A 17,685-nucleotide genomic window follows, 5' to 3' on the forward strand; every position below is an offset into this window, starting at 1 on the left:
CTAGCGAGATACCGGGATGCGTTGGCGGGCAGTAGTGCACTATTAGCAGCCTCAGGAGCTCTGAGCTTAGCGGTTCTTTGGGGGCTCTTTAGGCGCAGTGCAGGCTCCGTCCCCTGATCTGCCCTCCCAAGAGCCCTAAAAGTGCCGTCCCCAGAGACGCAAGAGACCCATTCAAGCTCGACCCGTCACTCATCATTGTATCCACAGACCGCTTCACTGCATCCACAATCCATCATCCACTGGCAACACGCCAACCGAGAAATCCTCCGCCACCATGCGACGCGTCTAGAATTGATCATGATTCCCACATGCAGCGACGTTTAGGACAAACAGTTCGCTGGACGCCATCACATCCCCAGCGCTTCTTGTCATGAAGTGTGGGTAGAATACTGCAACTAGTCGTGAGATTGGGACCACGTTTGATCCTCCCGCGATTGCTATTCTCAATATCAAGCGCATCTTTTGACCACCACCACCACCACCACCACAACCGTCACCACACCACACCACTTCCCCTATTTCACAGCCAACATTCACCACTCCGTGCTTATTGCGCATGGGTAGGTCGACATTCATATTTACCACAGTCTAGGGATCCCCTGGCAGATACCGACTGTCGATCATCCCTCGCATTGGCAAATCGAATTGTGCAGTGCAGTGGCGGATTCTAAGACCCTCTCATTCTTCAACTTCTCTACCGCTGCCTCGAGGCTGGCGCCCGCTACACTGGCATCCCTGCAGCGCCCTGCTTCAAAGTCCATCCTTGTACAGATCTCCAGTCTTGCACAAGACACCCCCATCCTTGCTACCAGCATTAGTGTGCATAATCCTATTCGCCTTTTATCTTCTCAACGAACAAGGAACTTTTGTCTTTGGGGACTGACATTCAGAAAAGCATATTGGCGACTTGGGTCAAGTTTGTCTGATCGCAGCGAATGCGCAATTCTCACCCTTCCGTCACCTTCGCGTCAGTGCAAAATTTCAACCTGATTTGCCCCAGCACGGATTCTTCAGAAACCCGTTAGGAGTGTCTTGTCAGGCTGGCTGCTGGTGAGCGGTATAGGGAAAATGCGATCGAAAGGGGCCATTTGAGATTGTCCAGAAGTCCGCTTTTCGGAGGAACCCCGTCATTATCTAACCATGCCGCCGACAGAGACTACTGGATCGTCCGGGCCACTGGCGGATTACTTTTGGATCGCTGGGCTGGATACTCAGCAGCTCATCGATGCTTTCTCTCAGCCAAGATGGTCGTATCAGTCCCCTGACAATAACCCTGTTGTCGATTCGGCCATCAAAGAAGAACCATCGGCGGCGGAGAACGATCAATCATCGATTCTACAGTCGCCTCGAAATTCCATCCGTCATGCCAGACACGACTCGTATCAACGACTCTCGCAGCTTTCCGACGAAGCCAAAAGTGCAATTCAGAGCCTTGAAGAGGCCACCCGTCCGCGCAGCAATGGCAGTGTCGCCACCCTTCGGCCTGTTGCTCCGCTGCCGTCTGTGCGAATGTCTTCTGCATTCACCGAAGCCGATTTCGAGAATGCCATCCAGAAGTTCACCAGCGATCGAGATGCCTTCTTTGTGGATCTCACCTTCAGTCCAACTGAACCGTCCAAACCCTCTCGTGCCAAGTCACAAGCGAAGACGCAAAAGATTGTGGCCCAGGACGAGCCGAGTCCGACCTTGAACCGCAACTTCGGCAGCATCCGTCGACATATTTCTTTCAAAGATATGGCTAGTGCAAAACGGCAACCATCTCTGGCTCGACGGGTGTCCACCAGAACCTCACGAAGAATGAGCAGCTACAACTCGGTCATTCCTATTCCGGAGTCTCTTCACAGTTCGCCCGCTCAACACCCTCTGGCGCGGAAATTCGAGCCTGTCCTTCTCGACAGATATCCTCGGTCAAATACAGGCGAAAACTCCCAAGGAAGATGTCGGTTTCCCGATTATGTACCCATGTTTGCCTTTCCCAACGACATCAGGGTCGTCTCTGCAGACAGCAAGCCGAGGTCGACATGGCATGAATTCTCCATGACTGCGGCAGATAATACAAGGCTGACCGGCGTCTGTGTCACAGTTTGGGTTCCTGTGAGCAATCACATTGCTTTGGATTTGGAAAAGAAGTGTGATGAGTGGCGAAAGGCACATATGTCCGAGGCGGAACGGGAAATGGCGGCCTCGCTGGCTGAAAGACTTACAGTGGAGAGTACAAAGCTATCTCAACTGCTCGCACAGCTTCCACAAGTGTCTCCTGATTCAGCAGCAAGAGAAGAACTGGAAGATGAAATCAGCGCTGTCGAGGAAAAGATTGCGGTTATGTCGGACATGCTGCGACCGTTACGGCACGGTTCAGTTTCAGAAATCCAGGGCTTGTCCAGTAGTGAGACACGATTCTGGATACCGAGAGCCTACGGAATCCTGGGAAAAGACAGCACAATGGCCAGTTTCTACCGACAGTGGTTACGAGCAGTCGTAGTCCCCATGACGGACGGCGGTATTTTGAGAGTCCCAGCCAGTTCTCCCAAGGTTGGCATGTGGCAACCCTTGGAGCAATATGTTGCTGCCTTGTGCCTCGACGCTCCTTTGCCGACGTCGTCCAAAGTCCAAATCCAGACTTCGATCCGCGAACTTCACCTCTACGCCAAAAAGCAGGCAGCAAACGAACTGCCAGGAAGCAGAACCACTGATCTGTATCCCTTGTTCAGAACTCTCACCATCCCCAACATCATCCTTCTTTTTGAATATGTCTTGGCCGAATCCAGGATCATCTTATTATCTTCCCATACTTCAATGTTGCAGCTGGTCAGCAAAGCCATCTTGGAACTGATTTGGCCCTTGGAATGGACCGGAGTCTATATCCCTGTGCTCCCATCACGGCTGGTTCAGGCGCTTGATGCACCGTGTCCTTACATCTGCGGCATCAATCGCAACTACGAAAAGTATGACCTTCCTGAAGATGACTATGTGCTGGTTGACCTGGATAAAAACGAGTTGCATAGCACTTCACCACCCCCTTTCTTGCCCAAACAGCAACGGAGAAAACTCATGTCTCTGTTACATCAGGCGGCGCCTCTGCACCATAGCTTTGGAGTCACGCCCGGTCCACCTGCTTATGCCGTCGAGACATTTCCGTTCGATGCTTTCTCCGGCGAACTCGACACTGTCTTTACCGCGATTGCCAGATCGACAAATCTGGACAAACTAGCCAGCCTTAGTTCATCCTCCTTCGGTCCGCATGCCGCGTCCGACACAATTCGACGGGCGCCGCTGCTGAACGTTTTTCTTGCTTCAGGACCGACCAGAGGAAAAAGCATTGATCGTCCCAGAACCTCGTCAACCGCCCGTCAATCCAGTCAGACAGGTTCGGACGGATCCCCTGTGGGTGGAAGCTTTCCCCTTCCGCCGGCGTTGCGCAACGACCGCGACTCTGGATATGCCCTGCAGACGTCGCTCCGTGAGAAGAGATCCGGCCATTTCGATTCACTCTCCAAGCGCAGCTTCTCTGGGTCGGCCCACATGATGCGCAAATCCAGCCTTCCGTTCGTGCGACACAATGCCAGTCCTTCAGCAAACTCGTTCTTAGATGTAAGGAACGGGTCGTCCGCTTATGCGCCTTCAGTGTATGCTCAGTCAACATTGGCAGCATCGACAATCATGCCCGGCATGCTTGTTCAGCCAGCAGTGAACTCTCCAGGGACATACTATGTCGAAGGACACTGTCTTCAATGGAAGCCTGCCGACGGTCCATCAACTTGTGTGCTTTGCGATGAAAGGGCACAGAATGGGTACTACAGATGTTCGGGTTGTGGCTTCGTGATCCACGACCGCTGTGCACCTCAGATTACGGTGGTTTGCTCGGCCGCTTTCTACCCTGACCAGATCCGGGCGGCGTTTGTGCGATGCTTGGCTAGCCTGTTTTACACGTATCGGAAGTTCATGAGTCCAGCCCCGCCGTCCAAGCAGAAGGTTGGAGCGGTGTATTCGTTCGATCATGAAGGGTTCGTCAGGAGCCTTCCGCCGGACCATTCTGCTTACATGCAGATGCTGGAACAAACCCAAGCCTGGAACGAGTTCATTCTTGAGCGTGAGGAGACGGCGTCGAGTCCAGAGATAGCCTTGTTTGATGCCATCATCACAGCGAAACGCGGTCGTGCTGGCCTGCTGCGGTCCAGTTTGCCCACCATTGGCCGAAACCGCCGAAGCTTTGTGCAGCGGTCGGTGTCTGCAGCAGGCCTTCCTACTCAGGCGGATGTTTTGTCAGATACATCCCAGCATCAATGGCGGATCGTCTCTGTGCCCGGCAGTTCAGAAAGAACAGACTTGGGTGCTGCAGCTAAGGGGCGGGACTACCACACCATCATTACCCGGATCCCGTCGAAACTGGAAGAAGGTCTGTTCAAACAGAAGCAAGAAGAAAATGTCCCGGACTTGCCGACCATCCGCAAAAAGTCAAGACCCAATCTCCTCAATGGCAGGATGAATGGGCTGAGCATGAACGCACCATGATTGTCCTCGAGCGAACTTGTATTGTTATGCCCACTGCCCTCCGTACTTCATGGGCTGCCTTGGAGATGGAGATTTGGTCTGTTTCAACTGACTCTCCGACGAGACAGGAGATTGCCGGTACTCAGCGAGCCGCGTTCGCCCATAGAGCTACGCCATTGGATAGCAAGCTGACCCAGTACCGCCCTCCCGTCGCGTTTGAGACTAGTTTTGAGGTCTTCTATTCCTTCCTGGACTCCTTCCATTTGCTCTACCAAAAAAGCAATCTGTATGATATCGCGCGGGTTAATAATTGGCTTTTGGGGATGGCCCTGGTTTTTCTCATCCTTTTCAGGGGCGGCATGGGCATCCCAGTAGTTCAGCGAAGTTGACTTAAAGGGCGGTTTGGACTGCAACTTTGCCTCTTCAAGCACAATTGTAATGTCGGACACGTTTTCCAATTGCGCTTCCAGTGCATACCGCAGTAACGTCGTCCTGCCGTACGGGCCGTGGGTTTTGTCTGGGACCTCTTTCGGCGGCAGTTCGGTAGCTTTGGTGCGCACACTCAGACACGGCTGGGCGAGGAACTGGTACAATTTTCGGAACGAGCGCACCCTCCCACTGGTAGGGGCATGTGTCTGTCCGCCGTCGCCGGAAATGGTCTCTGTGTACGTGACGTTAACGGCGAGGACGTGGTTGCCTTCTTCCTTGAGATCGAAGCGGGCGATTGTCTGCAGAGCCGAGCCTGGGCGGCCGTCATCATGGCCATCAACTCGTTCCGTCGGGCTTGCTATGTGGAGGTCCAACGGGATTGACTGGGAGGGTGTCTGCATTTCAGCCAAGATCTTTGTTCCGGAAACGGTTTTGGTTGGTGTCGTTGTGGTTGTGGTCCCGGTCCCAGTCGGCCCCGGCGGCAAAAGTTCGTTGTTGGCGCACAGCACGCATGAAAATGTCTCGCCTACGTGCGCGGAACCGAAGGATGGCGGCAGGGCTAGGTTGTTGGATATTATGAACTCCTGGTCGACTAGTTTGGACGGGTATGCTAGGGAGGAGATATGGGGGATTTTGGTCTCGGTCTCGCTTTCGTGCGGGAGTGGGTGTTGGAGCGCCAGGGATGGTCGGGACAGCCTAGATTGGATGAGAGTTGGATGATGAAACACATAACAAACTGGTGGATTCAGGATGAAATTCAGGAATCAGAGTTGGATTGTAGTGCCCAGAGGTGTGGTGAGGTGGTTTGACTGATCGTAGTTGGGAGAAGCACAGTACCTTAACACTTTGACGTTGTATTAGCAGCAGCCTCAGGTACCTTGGGCAAAGAATATTGGATTGTAATACAATAAACAGAACAAAAGAGAGCAGATGAACACAGGAAAGAATTGAGTACAGTTACAGTCCGGCTTTGGGCTTGGGTCTTTGGGCTCTGTTGACTTTGTGGACTTTGTGACTTGGTAAAGAATTGGAATTAGTTTAGGTTTCATACCTTTGAGGGAGACCGAATGTGGTTCTTTTGGAAAGTTTCCTGTGTCGGCTCGAGGTCGAGCCATGATTATGCAGTATCAGGCCGGGGCTGGGCCTCCTAGACGAAGCGGCTTGAGCAGATATATTGTACCATGTGGTAAATAAATGATTCGTCCCAGCAATACGTACGGAGCAACGACCACACAACCCTCCTGAGAAAGAATTCCAGATGTGCCCAGTGGCAAAGTGAGAAATAATCGGTAGGGATTACAGTGTCTAGAAGAGAGCGCGGGTGATGCAGAAGGGGAAGCGAAGTGGTTTCGTAAATAGACTTGTTGTTGGATGGCTTGAAGTTGGTGTTGAAGTTGAGCCTCCGAGTCGTTTGAGGTTCGGTCTAAAAGCGGCGACGTTTGGAGCTCGGGAAAATCTACAACTTTGGAACTTCAACTTCTACGAACTATAATAAAAGGCTTGCAGTCTACAACACGCAATTCGCCTCAGCTGGACAGCTTGAAGTTGATGAGGAAACTGAATTCTTGCTTACCAGTTGTACAGTATTGTCTAGGGCGTATAGGCAGGTGCTCTAGCAAACCTACGCCCTCCGAGGCCGTTACCGAAAGCCCCTGGGGCTCAATCAGCTACCTACCACGTTTGAGGTGCTGCCTTACCACTCCGGCTTTCCAATTGCACATCGCGTATTCACCCGCCGTGATGACAAAAGCCGAGGCGGGGTGTAAGGTTTGACCAAGACAGGGACAGGACGCCCTTTTACTAACTACTCCTCCTCTCCAACCTACCACAATAGTACATACTTCAGCCGTAAGCAGTGAGGACATTGTCTGGCACTACATATATATACCTACGGTAGGTGCATGAAGCTGACAAAAGGCCCAACGCAACGCAAGCTGTCCACCTGATTTCTCCTTCAAGTTATATATAAACTTGAAGGACTCATCATTACTAGTAACCCAAGATTTTCACTCACTGCCTCTTACTTCACGCACCTCCTCATTTTCACTCAGTCTCTCACCCATTCTCCCTTTAAGCCCTCTTTTCCATCCATACACCACCATGGCAGAGAAAGATCAAATCGAACCATTCACCATCTCAATTCCCGACTCGGAGCTCGCCGACCTGCAAACCCGACTATCTCTAGCACGGTTTCCAGACTCAATCGACTCAGCAGGATGGGACTACGGAGCGCCCCTGGACGACATCCAACGCCTCACACACCACTGGCGCGACAAGTTCGACTGGCGACAAGCCGAGACGAAACTCAACGAAATGCCACAATACACAACATCCATCCAAGTGTCCTCCTCCGGCGATCATGTTCATCCTCCATTGAAAATCCACTTTGTGCACCAACGCTCGAAAAACCCGCGTGCAATTCCCTTACTTTTCGTGCACGGCTGGCCGGGCAGTTTCATTGAAGCCAGCAAGATCTGGAAGAAACTTACAGACCCCGACGCAGAAGGGTCTCCATCATTCCACTTCATAGCCCCCTCCCTGCCCAACTTCGGATTCAGCCAGGGCTCCCCCAAACCCAAGTTCGCACTGGCCCAATACGCCGAAACATGTCATCTCCTGATGCTCCGTTTGGGATATACCCAATACGTAACACAAGGCGGCGACTGGGGATTCTACATCACACGCGCCATGTCGCTTTTGTTTCCCAACCACTGCAAAGCCACACACGTGAATATGGACCAAGGTTCCGCCCCATCGTGGACGACCCATCCGAGACTCGCGCTCCAACATGCCTTGACACCCTACACGGAGCGCGAGAGACAAGGACTCCGTCGTACCAAGTGGTTCATGGACGAAGGGTCAGGTTACCGCACTTTACAGTCCACGAAACCCCAGACTCTCGGGTACGCGCTGGCCGATAGTCCCGTGGGTTTACTCGCCTGGATTTATGAAAAGTTGCATGATTGGACTGATGACTATCTTTGGACGGACGACGAGGTGTGTACTTGGGTCGGGATATATTGGTTCAGCACGATGGGTCCGGCGGCCAGTTTGAGGATTTATTATGAGTCTGCGCATGAGTGGGAGCACGAATGTGAGCACGCAGGCAGGGTGTTGAGGGATCGCACTACCTCCTACATCGGTGGCAATGGTGTGAAACTGGGTCTCAGCCACTCTCCCAAAGAGTTGCGCGTCTTGCCGAATACTTGGACCAGAGCACTAGGTGATGTCGTGTTTGAGAGAACACATGACTCGGGTGGCCATTTTTTCGCGTATGAGAAACCGGAGCATCTTGTCGCTGATGTGAGGGATATGTTTGGCAGGAATGGTGGTGCAAGTGGAGTCGTGGAGGGGGCTACTGGCTATTGATTGATTGATTGATTGATTGATTGAGTCTCCGACAGGACAAGTGAGTATACTGTACATATGTACAGTATGGTATATTGTACACTCGTTGCCTTACCTTGCTGACCGAACCGAGAAGATGGGACTATTATATGTATCTCCAATCTCTAAACTCCAACCTTTCTATCCGACTCCCAACTTGTCCACAGAGGTGGAGGACACAATAATACCCATCCATACTGAATAACCCAGAATCGTTGGCCAACACTGCGTCTACATCTCGTGCTTAAAAAAAAAGAAATTGTCAATAGTGTATGGACAATACAGGACAGTACAGAACGAGACCTGCACTGCAGCCACGGCGAGCACAGCACGGCACGGCACGGCACAGAACGGCACAGCACATCACAATATCCTAGCAATCAGTGTACAGTACGCAGTGGGAAGAGAATGCAGAAAATCAACTCCAACTCCAACCTGTTTCTACAATTACGGATCCAGATCCAAAACCCAAACCCAACCAGTGAGTGACCTTTGATATATCATATATTGACACGAATATCATATCATATCATGTATTATATATCTTGGCCGACTCTTAACGAAATCTGATAAAGATAACCCGCTTGAACACCCATAGACAAGGTACCCTAAGTTACACCACCCTATTCCAGTATGGTGTAATCTCTCGAATAGGTAGGACAAACATAGCACAGACATAAGGAAGAAAATAATAGACACCAGTAAAAATGCAAGCGGGCCTTCGATGGTCAAGTCGAAGCAGGCGTGCATAGGCTATCCTAGTCCTGCCCAGTCCCACTGCATACCTAACTAACAATCTTATAACCCCGTGGCAACCATCAAGCCGTATCCCACGGTCACGACAACAGCAAAGGTAAGAACAGACGAAGGGATGCCGCGCGTCAAAAAGTGTTTGACCTGGAGATAGCGGACGCCGGTCTCGGGGACTTCCATCATGATTGCAGCTGTAAATCAAGGAACCGGCCGTTAGCGTATGCTTTTCTCGGTAACATCACGGTGCAAACAATTCATGACAGAACAATACGGGTTAGTTGGGGTAAGGAAGGAGAAGGTGGCGCGATCGTCCATTGCGAGTCGAGCAATCAAGGTGGTGAGTTATGATGGGCGGGGTGCAGTGTCATGAGAAAAAAAGAAGGCAAACCAACGTGCAAGGACGAGTGATATTGAAATTGGCAGTAAGATGTCGCTAACCACATCGACAGAGAGCAGGAGCAAGGAGATAAACTGGGAGGATAAAGCAGACTTACTCATGTTGGGAAATCCAGAGGTAGGCAACCCCATAGCAGCCGAACACATCAAAGCACTGCCCATGACCAACAAATTCGGATGAGGCTCCTTCATATTCGCGCCGACCTGCTGCACCAGCGGCAGGATGATCAACGCGGCGACAGTATGCGAGATGAAGGTGGCCACGACGAGCACCAACGCCGCAAAAACCACCAACACACCATACACGGACAGATCGGAAACGTTATCGGTAATCTGTTTGGCGATGGTATGCAACAGTCCCGAAGAGGACACGGCACGACCGAGACTCAGGCCTCCGGCAGCGAGGATGATGATGGTCCATAGAAAATTGTTGAAGTCTTCTTTGGTCAAGATCCCAGTACCGAAAAACAAGACCATGGGGATGATGGCAATGACGCCCATGTCGCCAAAGATGCCCTCCAACTGGTGTGACGTACACCAGAGCACAATGGTCACCAAGGTGACAAAGATTATAAAATATTGCACTCCGTTGAGTCGATCCTTCATCGGGCGAATGGGGACAATGGTCGTGCCACGCCCGGGCTTGAAGGAGACGAGAAGCAACAGCCAGATGAGGACAATGCTGATGATGCACACTGGAAGAGCCACAAAGAACCACACGCCCCAGCTGGGGCTGGGCTTCATGTTTTGCAACGCGATGATGTTTTGTGGCGAGGCAATTGGCGATGCAGCACCCCCGATGTTCGATGCCAATGCAATGCCCAAGATCAAAGCTTTGGACATGTTGCTGTCTGCGGGCAGGTTCCGGAGCATCGGCTGGATGATACTAAAGCACAGCACGGGCGCAGCGACGTTGGAGATCCACATGCTCAGAAACATGCCCACAAACATGTTGGTGATCAAAACCGTCCTGGCTTTGGTGCCGGCCTTGCTGAGCACAAAAGTGGCCATCATTTTGGCAATGTGGTACTTGGATAGTGCCGCCGCAATGGTAAAGCCGCCCAACAACAGCATGATGACTGGGGTCCACATGGCGGCAAAGACGGCTTTGGTGGCTGTTTTCGAGTCCAGACGCACATGAGGCTTGTCGTCGGATCGCATGATGCGGAGGACCACCACCAGAAAAGGAATCAACAATGACGTGACAAACAGAGGAATCACCTCTGTGGCCCAGAGTAGTGAGACGAAGATCAACATGGCCAGGCAGTTCTGTTGCTCTGGTTTCTTCATAAGAGGGACGAACAACAGGACCAAAAAGATGGCCAGGATGACAATCAGGGTCAAAAAGGTCGAGCTGAACAGCCACTTTGGACACCGGTATCGACCAACGGGCGTCACAATCTCCTTCGTCTCGATGGCGTCTCGATCGCCCTGCAGCCGTACCTGCGAAGGATCCTGGGCTCCTCCCAGGAGCGTCTGTCGGATGCCCAGGTTTGCGGCCTGGGCTTTGCGCTCGATGCCGATCATTTCTCGCCAGACGGTGTTCCTCTCCCACACGACATGCTCGCGCAAATGGAGTCGAAGTTCTCTCCGGGCCAAGTCCTGATCTCCCTTGGTCACGATGTCGGCGTAGACCTTTTCCACCTTTGCAATGTTCTCGTCGAGATGGGCTATGGTCGATTCTTGGAACGGATACGATGGATTGACCACTTTTTCCATGTAGTCTTTTCGGATGTTGCGGTTGCATACCTTGTCGTACTTTTTGGTGGCCTTCTTGAATCCGGTTTGGTTGAGCTGGATGAAGGATTTCAGCTCACACAGTGAGACATATAGACCGATGGCCCTCTTCTTCAGGTTGATTCCCGTATCGTACAGCGCTGACACCTGGCCAGGCTCGTTGGCTTCCATTTCAAGAGCCAAACTTGGCCTCCTTCTCAGGAACGAAGGGGAACTGTCCGGCGCCCTAAGATCCTCTCTGGAGTCGGCAGATCTCGTAGCGTCGGGTCCTGTTGGAAATGCGCTCTTACTCCTGGGTTTGGTTTGAGGTCTTTTCTTGAGCATGGCTGATGCTGCATGGTCTTCAGCGTCGCTATCGCTATCGTCCTCCAGCTCTGGCTCTTCAAAGCTCACGCTCATGGTGGATGTCCTCCTCTTTCGCCGAAACGGCATGTTGAAGATACTTTGCGACCTGGTAGCTCTACGCCGGTTCTCCACCTCGACGACATCATCCATGTCAACATTCTCCGCTTCGGCCTCATAGTCTTCCACATCTTTCAAAAACTGTTCAAGTTCACCGAAAATCTCGAGTTCCTTCAACCGGTAGAACGAGCACACTTTGTCCAGTTCCTGGTCGAGCATGCGCTTGAACGTAGTATCGGGATCGAGGGATCCGCCCAGAAGGGCAGTGTTTTCCTCATCTTGTGCCTGGCCCTCACCTTGAGTATGGTTGATCTGTTTCTCGAGGGTATAGATGAGCTTTTTGAGGTTGCTGTAGGAGATATAGTTGCTGCTCCAGTCTGGAACAGCGTTGAACTGGATACTGTGAGAGAACTTCATCTCTTCTCGCCAAGCGAGTTCTTCAAGTTTTTCAAGCCTCTTTTTGAAGCGTCGTGCGGACTTTTCTCGCTTCGATGACAGGTAGGGCTGCTGGGGGTCAGATGTCTCGAGGTCGACCGGAGGAGCAGCAGGGAGCGGCGCAAAGGTCTCGAGTTCGATAGGGGCCGACCCCGATGGCAGTTCACATTGAGGGAAATAGGAAGTGATATTAAGGGAATTAAGGGACTGGTGACCGACTCTATTGCGAGGCTGTATCCCGCGCATCCGACATGGAGGGAACGAAGCCCTTACGACCAGGGCGCGGGGCCAGACATGGATCGAAGTGCTACGAGGGTTTGGGCTTGAGAACCAGAACAGAGGGGCCCGTTTGCCAAGATAAGTGAAAACTGTACCGAACTCACCCCCGATTCGGAAGAGGTGATGCTGCCCTATGCTCACCCCCGTCTCGGCTCGTAGCCCAATTATCTATTGAATGAGAGAGCGATTAGGGGAGTTGTTCGGCGCGAAACAAGAAAAAAAAAGGTTGCGGCGCCGTTTCTATATCTTTGGTGTCTATGGGTGGCCGAAGGTCAGTGCGACGCCAGTCAGACTCAGCGTAGTGCGAGCAGAGCTACGCTAGACGGCATTCAAGAGCCTTCAATGCCAGATGTGAGTGGTTCATTGATGTTGAAGTAGCAGGAGTGTCAGTAGACAAAACTCGATATGCTCTGTTCGACGGTGGACGCCCTCGCCCTGGACGTCTTTCTGAAATGGTCGTGTCTGAACAGTCATACATACACGGGTGTGGTGCAAGAGACGAACGAGACAACGGCGCAAAAGGGAGAAGAACTATTGCAGAATAGTCTTGATTGGACTGGAGAAGCCCATGGCAGCGAGGCTCGGATGTGTCTCGTCGCCATCTACCAGATCACCAGAAAATCATAATGACTTGTCTAGCCACCTGGTCATAAGAGCGGTTTCGTTCCACGACATGATCGTCCTATATTTCGCTTTCCCTGTTCACGGCGGTGTTCTTGCATGTCAGAAAGGAATCCGCTTTATTAGCTGCTAAGCACCCAACAAAGTAGGGCTTAACGGCTTTGGGAATTCTCGATATCATCATTAGCATGAGCCCCCTGTCCCTCTTGCATATATCGGCTAATCTGTTTGTCACCCTTACGATAATGCGTTGGTGAGAGGAAAGGGAGAGGAGAAGAAGCGAACTTTGAAGCCTTAAATTAGTCCTGCTCCGCTCAGCTAGTCTTGGCGGCTAAACTTTTCTTGTAGCCTACTACCACGTGACCTTGCATGACTATGCACCCAAGGAATAGTACATAGTAGACGAGGGTGATGCCACACCTCCCAACAGTTTTGCATTGCGTTGGTGGTTTTCAGTTACATAAAAGGGAGGGTGGGTGCTTTTGAAAAGCGGCACGGCTTGGGTGAGTCGCACGTGAGCTCCCTGCAGTTTTTACTCTTCTTTACGTGCCATATGACCATACAGCAAAAGAAAGAGTCCTGGAGGTAACGAATGTGGTTTAGCTAGGAGAGGTGTCGATGCTAGGAATGGTGAATATGTGAGTGTGTGTGGACTTTGAGTTTGGAATCAGGCATCGCAGGCCGATGAGATGGTCGCAGAACCGACGATCACTGGTATTATTACTCATAGTAATATTATATAAAGAATACCGCCAAATAAAACTTATATTTAGAGGCAGCAGCGGCAGACACAGCGCCTAGAAACAACTGTACTAGTGGTACGGCACCTTACCAGGGCCTAAAAAGCCACTGCAATTCATTGACAGAGCGCCCACAAGCCCTTGAGCCCTTGACCTGGAAATACCTGCGATCCTGACGGGACTTACCAGCAGATACCTGGCATATACTGCAACATTATTGTAGAACGTCGCACAGTGCGTGGATGGGATAGCCGCCACTGAAGCCTAAAAGGCCCTTGGCTCATTCGGGCAGTGGGCGTGCTGAAGATCCCCCAAACTATTCGCCGGCCCTGCCATGGGCGTCGCCTAAGACACAGCACTGGTCGCAGTCCTGCATTAAAAAAAATTGCGAGTCCCTCTGGCTAACGTAGGTACTGTACCTTACACTTCCAGCGTCTATGGATGACTTATCTCTGAGGGCCACGTTCCATGTTAACCCGGGCTTTTGGTTGTGGTTGGGCTCGGCGGAAATTCATGCAGTGTTCCGAAGAGCCGTCAGATGATGCTCTGGGCAGCACCGGCCATACAGAGAATACTGTTACAGTACTAGTAGCATCTACAGGTAGGCTCTCCGCATCAGGGTATCCCCGGCTTCAATAATCTACCTGGTAGGTCCGTCTGGGAATTACAGCTTGCGCCTGTTTGCCAGACGTGGGGTGTCAATATGCTGCCAAACTCTTCCCTCTCCTTCATCCTACCGCTGATAGCACTAGCCATATACCTCCAGTCTGGGGCTTTGTGGAGTTTGGTTGGACGAGTCGACATAGACAAAACGAGACTCGTGCGTTGGGAGAACAGCACTGCCCTAAACAATGGCGATTGCGAGGTGGTACACGCAGCCAATGCATGCGAGGATGTAAAAATATACCATGCCTCACATACAGCCTTTCTGGCATGCGGAGACCCTCTGGAGCGAACTCACTGGTATCCTTGTGCTGGTACGCGCGACGCCGAACGCCGGGCAGAGTCCTCCTTTCGTGAGCAGCTATTCAAACACGACTTGAAGACTGGTCAGACAACGGAGCTTAAGGTGCATGGTCTCAACGGAGACTTTATCACCCACGGGATCGATATTTTGTCAGTGCCAGATAATCCCTCAAAGGTTGTGCTCCTCGAATGATGCAGAAGGCGGCCTTGTCGAACTGATTGCTGTTATCCAGATCCATATTTTCGCAGTTAATCATGCGCGAAATGGAGATTCAATCGCCATCTTCAAGCATGACTTGGGCTCTGATGCTGTCCACTTGGTCAAGAATGTCAAGCATCCAAATATCAAAACAGCGAATGGTGTCGCTGCCACCGGTCTATTGTAAGATTGACATTGAATCCTGTGAGGATGTTGGGTGGTCTCAGACTCACGATCGACAGGAGCTTTTTCGTAACCAACGACCATTTTGCTGCGAAGGGCCCTTTGCGAATATTAGAAGAGAAGTACGGGCCTTTTACGTGGTCGAGCAATGTGCAACATTGCGATGCATCATCCGAGGTACGCGCTTTCGTGATCTTACTCTATTTTGCTCGCTGGGACTGACGGTACGGATAGGAAGTCAGTTGCAAGCGCGTCGGGGGGAATTTCCCTAATGCCAATGGCATCAACCTGTGGGAAGACAGGCTGTTTGTTGGCGATTCCAGCAACGGCACCGTTACAATCTTCCATATCGAGGATGACAAGACGCTCACAAAGCTCCAGGTCGTTGTAAGTTTTGCTGGCCCTTGTTTTGGCATAGGTGTACTGACGCGACAACTTGAATAGGATGTAGGGGCTGGGGCGGATAATATCAACATTATTCCAACTACAGGAGACCCCGTCGTTGCGGGTAAGCACTCCTTACAAGGCCGTTGATGTTGGGGACAAATACTGATCGGAAATAGTGTTTCCCACCCTTGAGAACCTCCCGTCGTATCGAGATAATGTGAAATCCTTGGGCAAGGATTTCTTGGTTCCGGCCGCGGCGCTCCGGTTGGACCACAACAAGGGGTATGCTCCTGAGCTGCTTTACTATGATGACGGCTCGGTTATCAGCTTCATGACCGCAGTCGCCCCCGACCCCGTGAACGATCTCCTGCTTGTGTCTGGTGTGCTGCAGTACGGGGGCTTCGCGGTTTGTAAAGTGCCTTCAGGTGCATTTTCATGAGCCAGAGCTACACGGCAGGAGGAGTAGGACAAACAGGCGCACTGCCAGTGAAGGCTTTCTGCTCTGGCTTCACCTGCAGAGAGGATCTGTCTCACGAATGTCTGAGTATCAGCCTTGACCAGATGGACGGGTATGATTAAATTCAATCACTGGCAAAACTTGAAGATAGTACTTGAATGTCAATAGTTGCTATATCAACACTGCTAATGCTGCTTTAACACTATAAGCCCCAATCTCACTGGCAAACTACCTAGGTAATAAGCGTCATCTCTCACTGGCAACAAGCAACTAGCGCGAGCGGGGTGATCACAGGGCGGCATCACCTTTCTTCCCAAATGGGTGAGGCGCGCGCAGATTTACTAGAACCAGACTCGGACATCACACTTGCAGGCTTGGCTCGAGTCTCGTCAACCTCATCTTCATTCTGCCCGTACTACAACATTGTACTTCCTCTGTTTTGAACCCCGCTGCTCTCGAGTTATTCTGATAAGGCGAGTTAACGCGCTGAAAGTTCTCGTAGAAGACGAAATTTGCAGTGACACCTTCTTTGTCCATACCTGGAAGATGGCGGAACCTGATGAAGTCGAAGAAGATCTCTTCGCTGATCTGTGAGTTGAATCACCCTTTCCGACTGCGTGTCCTGCGCCCTGTTCCTCACGGCTCTAACCTTCTCATCCTCGTGCAGTTATGACGGCGATGAAAACGCTGGTTCCAGTAATGCCGCAGCCCCTGTCACAACGCAGCCTGCCCCGAGTGCCCCGAGTGACACAGGCGTGAAATCGAATGATACTCCGGGCTACGGTGAAGAGCCGGAGGTTGCATATGATCCTACATCGTTTGAGACCGAACCCTCTGGTCAAGATCAAGCCATGGGCGGCTACGACGGTAGCCAAAACGAGGTTAGAGAACAAGAGAAGCCCGAACCTCAACAACATAGTGGCATCAACATGAAAGAAGATGGGTAAGTGATTTGGTGTGCTTCTCCCCCTTTACGTTCACTTCCATTCCTCCGACACGAGTATGTCGTAACACAAACCTGGGTCAAGAGGAGGAATCGAGCAGACCGCTTTCACAGCGTCAAGACGCGGGCAGCAGGGGACTCGTTCCGTTGAAGGTACATACGCTTCTGCCATGGGTCGTTATTGTGAGCCCTTGCCGCAGGACACTGGTGTGTTCAGGACTGTTTGAGCGGTTTCCTCTATCAGCTGAGGCTAGAAGTTGGGTCCGAAACTCCAGGCATCAACAACCAAATCTGGTCAGAGTCTGTCTCGGTTGAACCTCTCTTTCTGCTAGGGGTCGCCGACGGGAATGCGCCTGGGATATGCTAGCTAGCAACGCCCGAAGAAACGATGATGTGCTAGTCTAATATGTGCATGGATGGACCCTTGAACCTGCTGGGACTAGAATGTCATCTTGCTCGATGTGAACGGACCAGTAAATGCTGGTCAAGAGGACGAGAGTCAACATCACATCCACATAAGGCGGCGAGCGCTAGTTACTTTCTGCATCAAATCTGGCCCAAGTCGAGAGTCAAGACCGAGATGAAGTCGTTCAGCGAGGCCGAAATAGTTGCTGAGACTATTACCATACACCAAGATACTTTACCATACAAGACCAGAATAACAGGTCGAGAATCAGGCAGGAGATAGATGCTATGAGTATCTGTTGAATCTCAGAGAAGTCAACAAGAAAAACAATTATCCTCTCATCGCTAGAACAAGTCGACCACACGCACAACCGAGACAAAGCAGAGGAATTATACGGAACCTAAAGCTGTGCTGGCCCATCTCTCACAGTGGTGTTCGGTCAACCAGTGAGCATCTCAGTGATCCCAGGGCAAC

General features: G+C 51.6%; 6 protein-coding genes across 7 annotated transcripts; 4 read left to right on the plus strand and 2 right to left on the minus strand.

The window, feature by feature from the left end:
- The first annotated feature begins 246 nt into the window (after positions 1 to 246).
- On the plus strand, positions 247 to 5,887 carry HMPREF1120_08584 (uncharacterized protein). Its single transcript, XM_009162844.1, has one exon. The coding sequence runs from the start codon at positions 1,141 to 1,143 to the stop codon at positions 4,510 to 4,512; it is 3,372 nt and encodes a 1,123-aa protein (XP_009161092.1). The 5' UTR covers positions 247 to 1,140; the 3' UTR covers positions 4,513 to 5,887.
- On the minus strand, positions 2,098 to 6,451 carry HMPREF1120_08585 (uncharacterized protein). Its single transcript, XM_009162845.1, has 3 exons — positions 5,972 to 6,451; positions 5,758 to 5,764; positions 2,098 to 5,616 (listed from the first exon to the last, which is right to left on the minus strand). The coding sequence occupies exons 1-3, from the start codon at positions 6,033 to 6,035 to the stop codon at positions 4,596 to 4,598; spliced, it is 1,092 nt and encodes a 363-aa protein (XP_009161093.1). The 5' UTR covers positions 6,036 to 6,451; the 3' UTR covers positions 2,098 to 4,595.
- Positions 6,430 to 8,994, plus strand: HMPREF1120_08586. Of its 2 annotated transcripts, XM_009162847.1 has the most exons (2): positions 6,430 to 8,329; positions 8,405 to 8,994. In XM_009162847.1, the coding sequence occupies exon 1, from the start codon at positions 7,021 to 7,023 to the stop codon at positions 8,287 to 8,289; it is 1,269 nt and encodes a 422-aa protein (XP_009161095.1). In that variant the 5' UTR covers positions 6,430 to 7,020; the 3' UTR covers positions 8,290 to 8,329; positions 8,405 to 8,994. The 2 variants fall into 2 exon arrangements, with proteins under 2 accessions (XP_009161095.1, XP_009161094.1); XM_009162846.1 differs by having other exon boundaries at positions 6,430 to 8,994.
- On the minus strand, positions 8,698 to 12,505 carry HMPREF1120_08587 (DASS family divalent anion:Na+ symporter). The gene is made up of 2 exons (XM_009162848.1): positions 9,555 to 12,505; positions 8,698 to 9,251 (listed from the first exon to the last, which is right to left on the minus strand). Exons 1-2 carry the CDS (start codon positions 12,274 to 12,276, stop codon positions 9,106 to 9,108), a joined length of 2,868 nt encoding a protein of 955 aa, XP_009161096.1. The 5' UTR covers positions 12,277 to 12,505; the 3' UTR covers positions 8,698 to 9,105.
- A 1,596-nt stretch (positions 12,506 to 14,101) lies between these two features.
- Positions 14,102 to 16,108, plus strand: HMPREF1120_08588 (Pon2; paraoxonase 2). The gene is made up of 6 exons (XM_009162849.1): positions 14,102 to 14,811; positions 14,870 to 15,018; positions 15,078 to 15,195; positions 15,253 to 15,405; positions 15,463 to 15,526; positions 15,582 to 16,108. The coding sequence occupies exons 1-6, from the start codon at positions 14,374 to 14,376 to the stop codon at positions 15,842 to 15,844; spliced, it is 1,185 nt and encodes a 394-aa protein (XP_009161097.1). The 5' UTR covers positions 14,102 to 14,373; the 3' UTR covers positions 15,845 to 16,108.
- Positions 16,109 to 16,408: 300 nt separating this feature from the next.
- Positions 16,409 to 16,809, plus strand: HMPREF1120_08589 (uncharacterized protein; the record flags this gene model as incomplete). The annotated part of the gene is made up of 2 exons (XM_009162850.1): positions 16,409 to 16,452; positions 16,530 to 16,809. 2 exons carry the CDS (start codon positions 16,409 to 16,411, stop codon positions 16,807 to 16,809), a joined length of 324 nt encoding a protein of 107 aa, XP_009161098.1.
- Between the last annotated feature and the right edge of the window lie 876 nt (positions 16,810 to 17,685).

This window comes from Exophiala dermatitidis, assembly GCF_000230625.1.
Source record: "Exophiala dermatitidis NIH/UT8656 unplaced genomic scaffold supercont1.7, whole genome shotgun sequence".
NCBI lineage: Eukaryota > Fungi > Ascomycota > Eurotiomycetes > Chaetothyriales > Herpotrichiellaceae > Exophiala > Exophiala dermatitidis.

Coding starts and splice junctions, on each gene's coding strand:
- HMPREF1120_08586 (XM_009162846.1), top strand. CDS start 7,021: ATGGCAGAGAAAGATCAAATCGAACCATTCACCATCTCAATTCCCGAC.
- HMPREF1120_08585 (XM_009162845.1), bottom strand. CDS start 6,035: ATGGCTCGACCTCGAGCCGACACAGGAAACTTTCCAAAAGAACCACAT.
- HMPREF1120_08587 (XM_009162848.1), bottom strand. CDS start 12,276: ATGCGCGGGATACAGCCTCGCAATAGAGTCGGTCACCAGTCCCTTAAT. Junction 9,252..9,554: donor CTCTGGATTTCCCAACATGA/GTAAGTCTGCTT, acceptor CTTGATTTACAG/CTGCAATCATGATGGAAGTC.
- HMPREF1120_08584 (XM_009162844.1), top strand. CDS start 1,141: ATGCCGCCGACAGAGACTACTGGATCGTCCGGGCCACTGGCGGATTAC.
- HMPREF1120_08588 (XM_009162849.1), top strand. CDS start 14,374: ATGCTGCCAAACTCTTCCCTCTCCTTCATCCTACCGCTGATAGCACTA. Junction 15,196..15,252: donor ATTGCGATGCATCATCCGAG/GTACGCGCTTTC, acceptor CGGTACGGATAG/GAAGTCAGTTGCAAGCGCGT. Junction 15,406..15,462: donor TCACAAAGCTCCAGGTCGTT/GTAAGTTTTGCT, acceptor CAACTTGAATAG/GATGTAGGGGCTGGGGCGGA.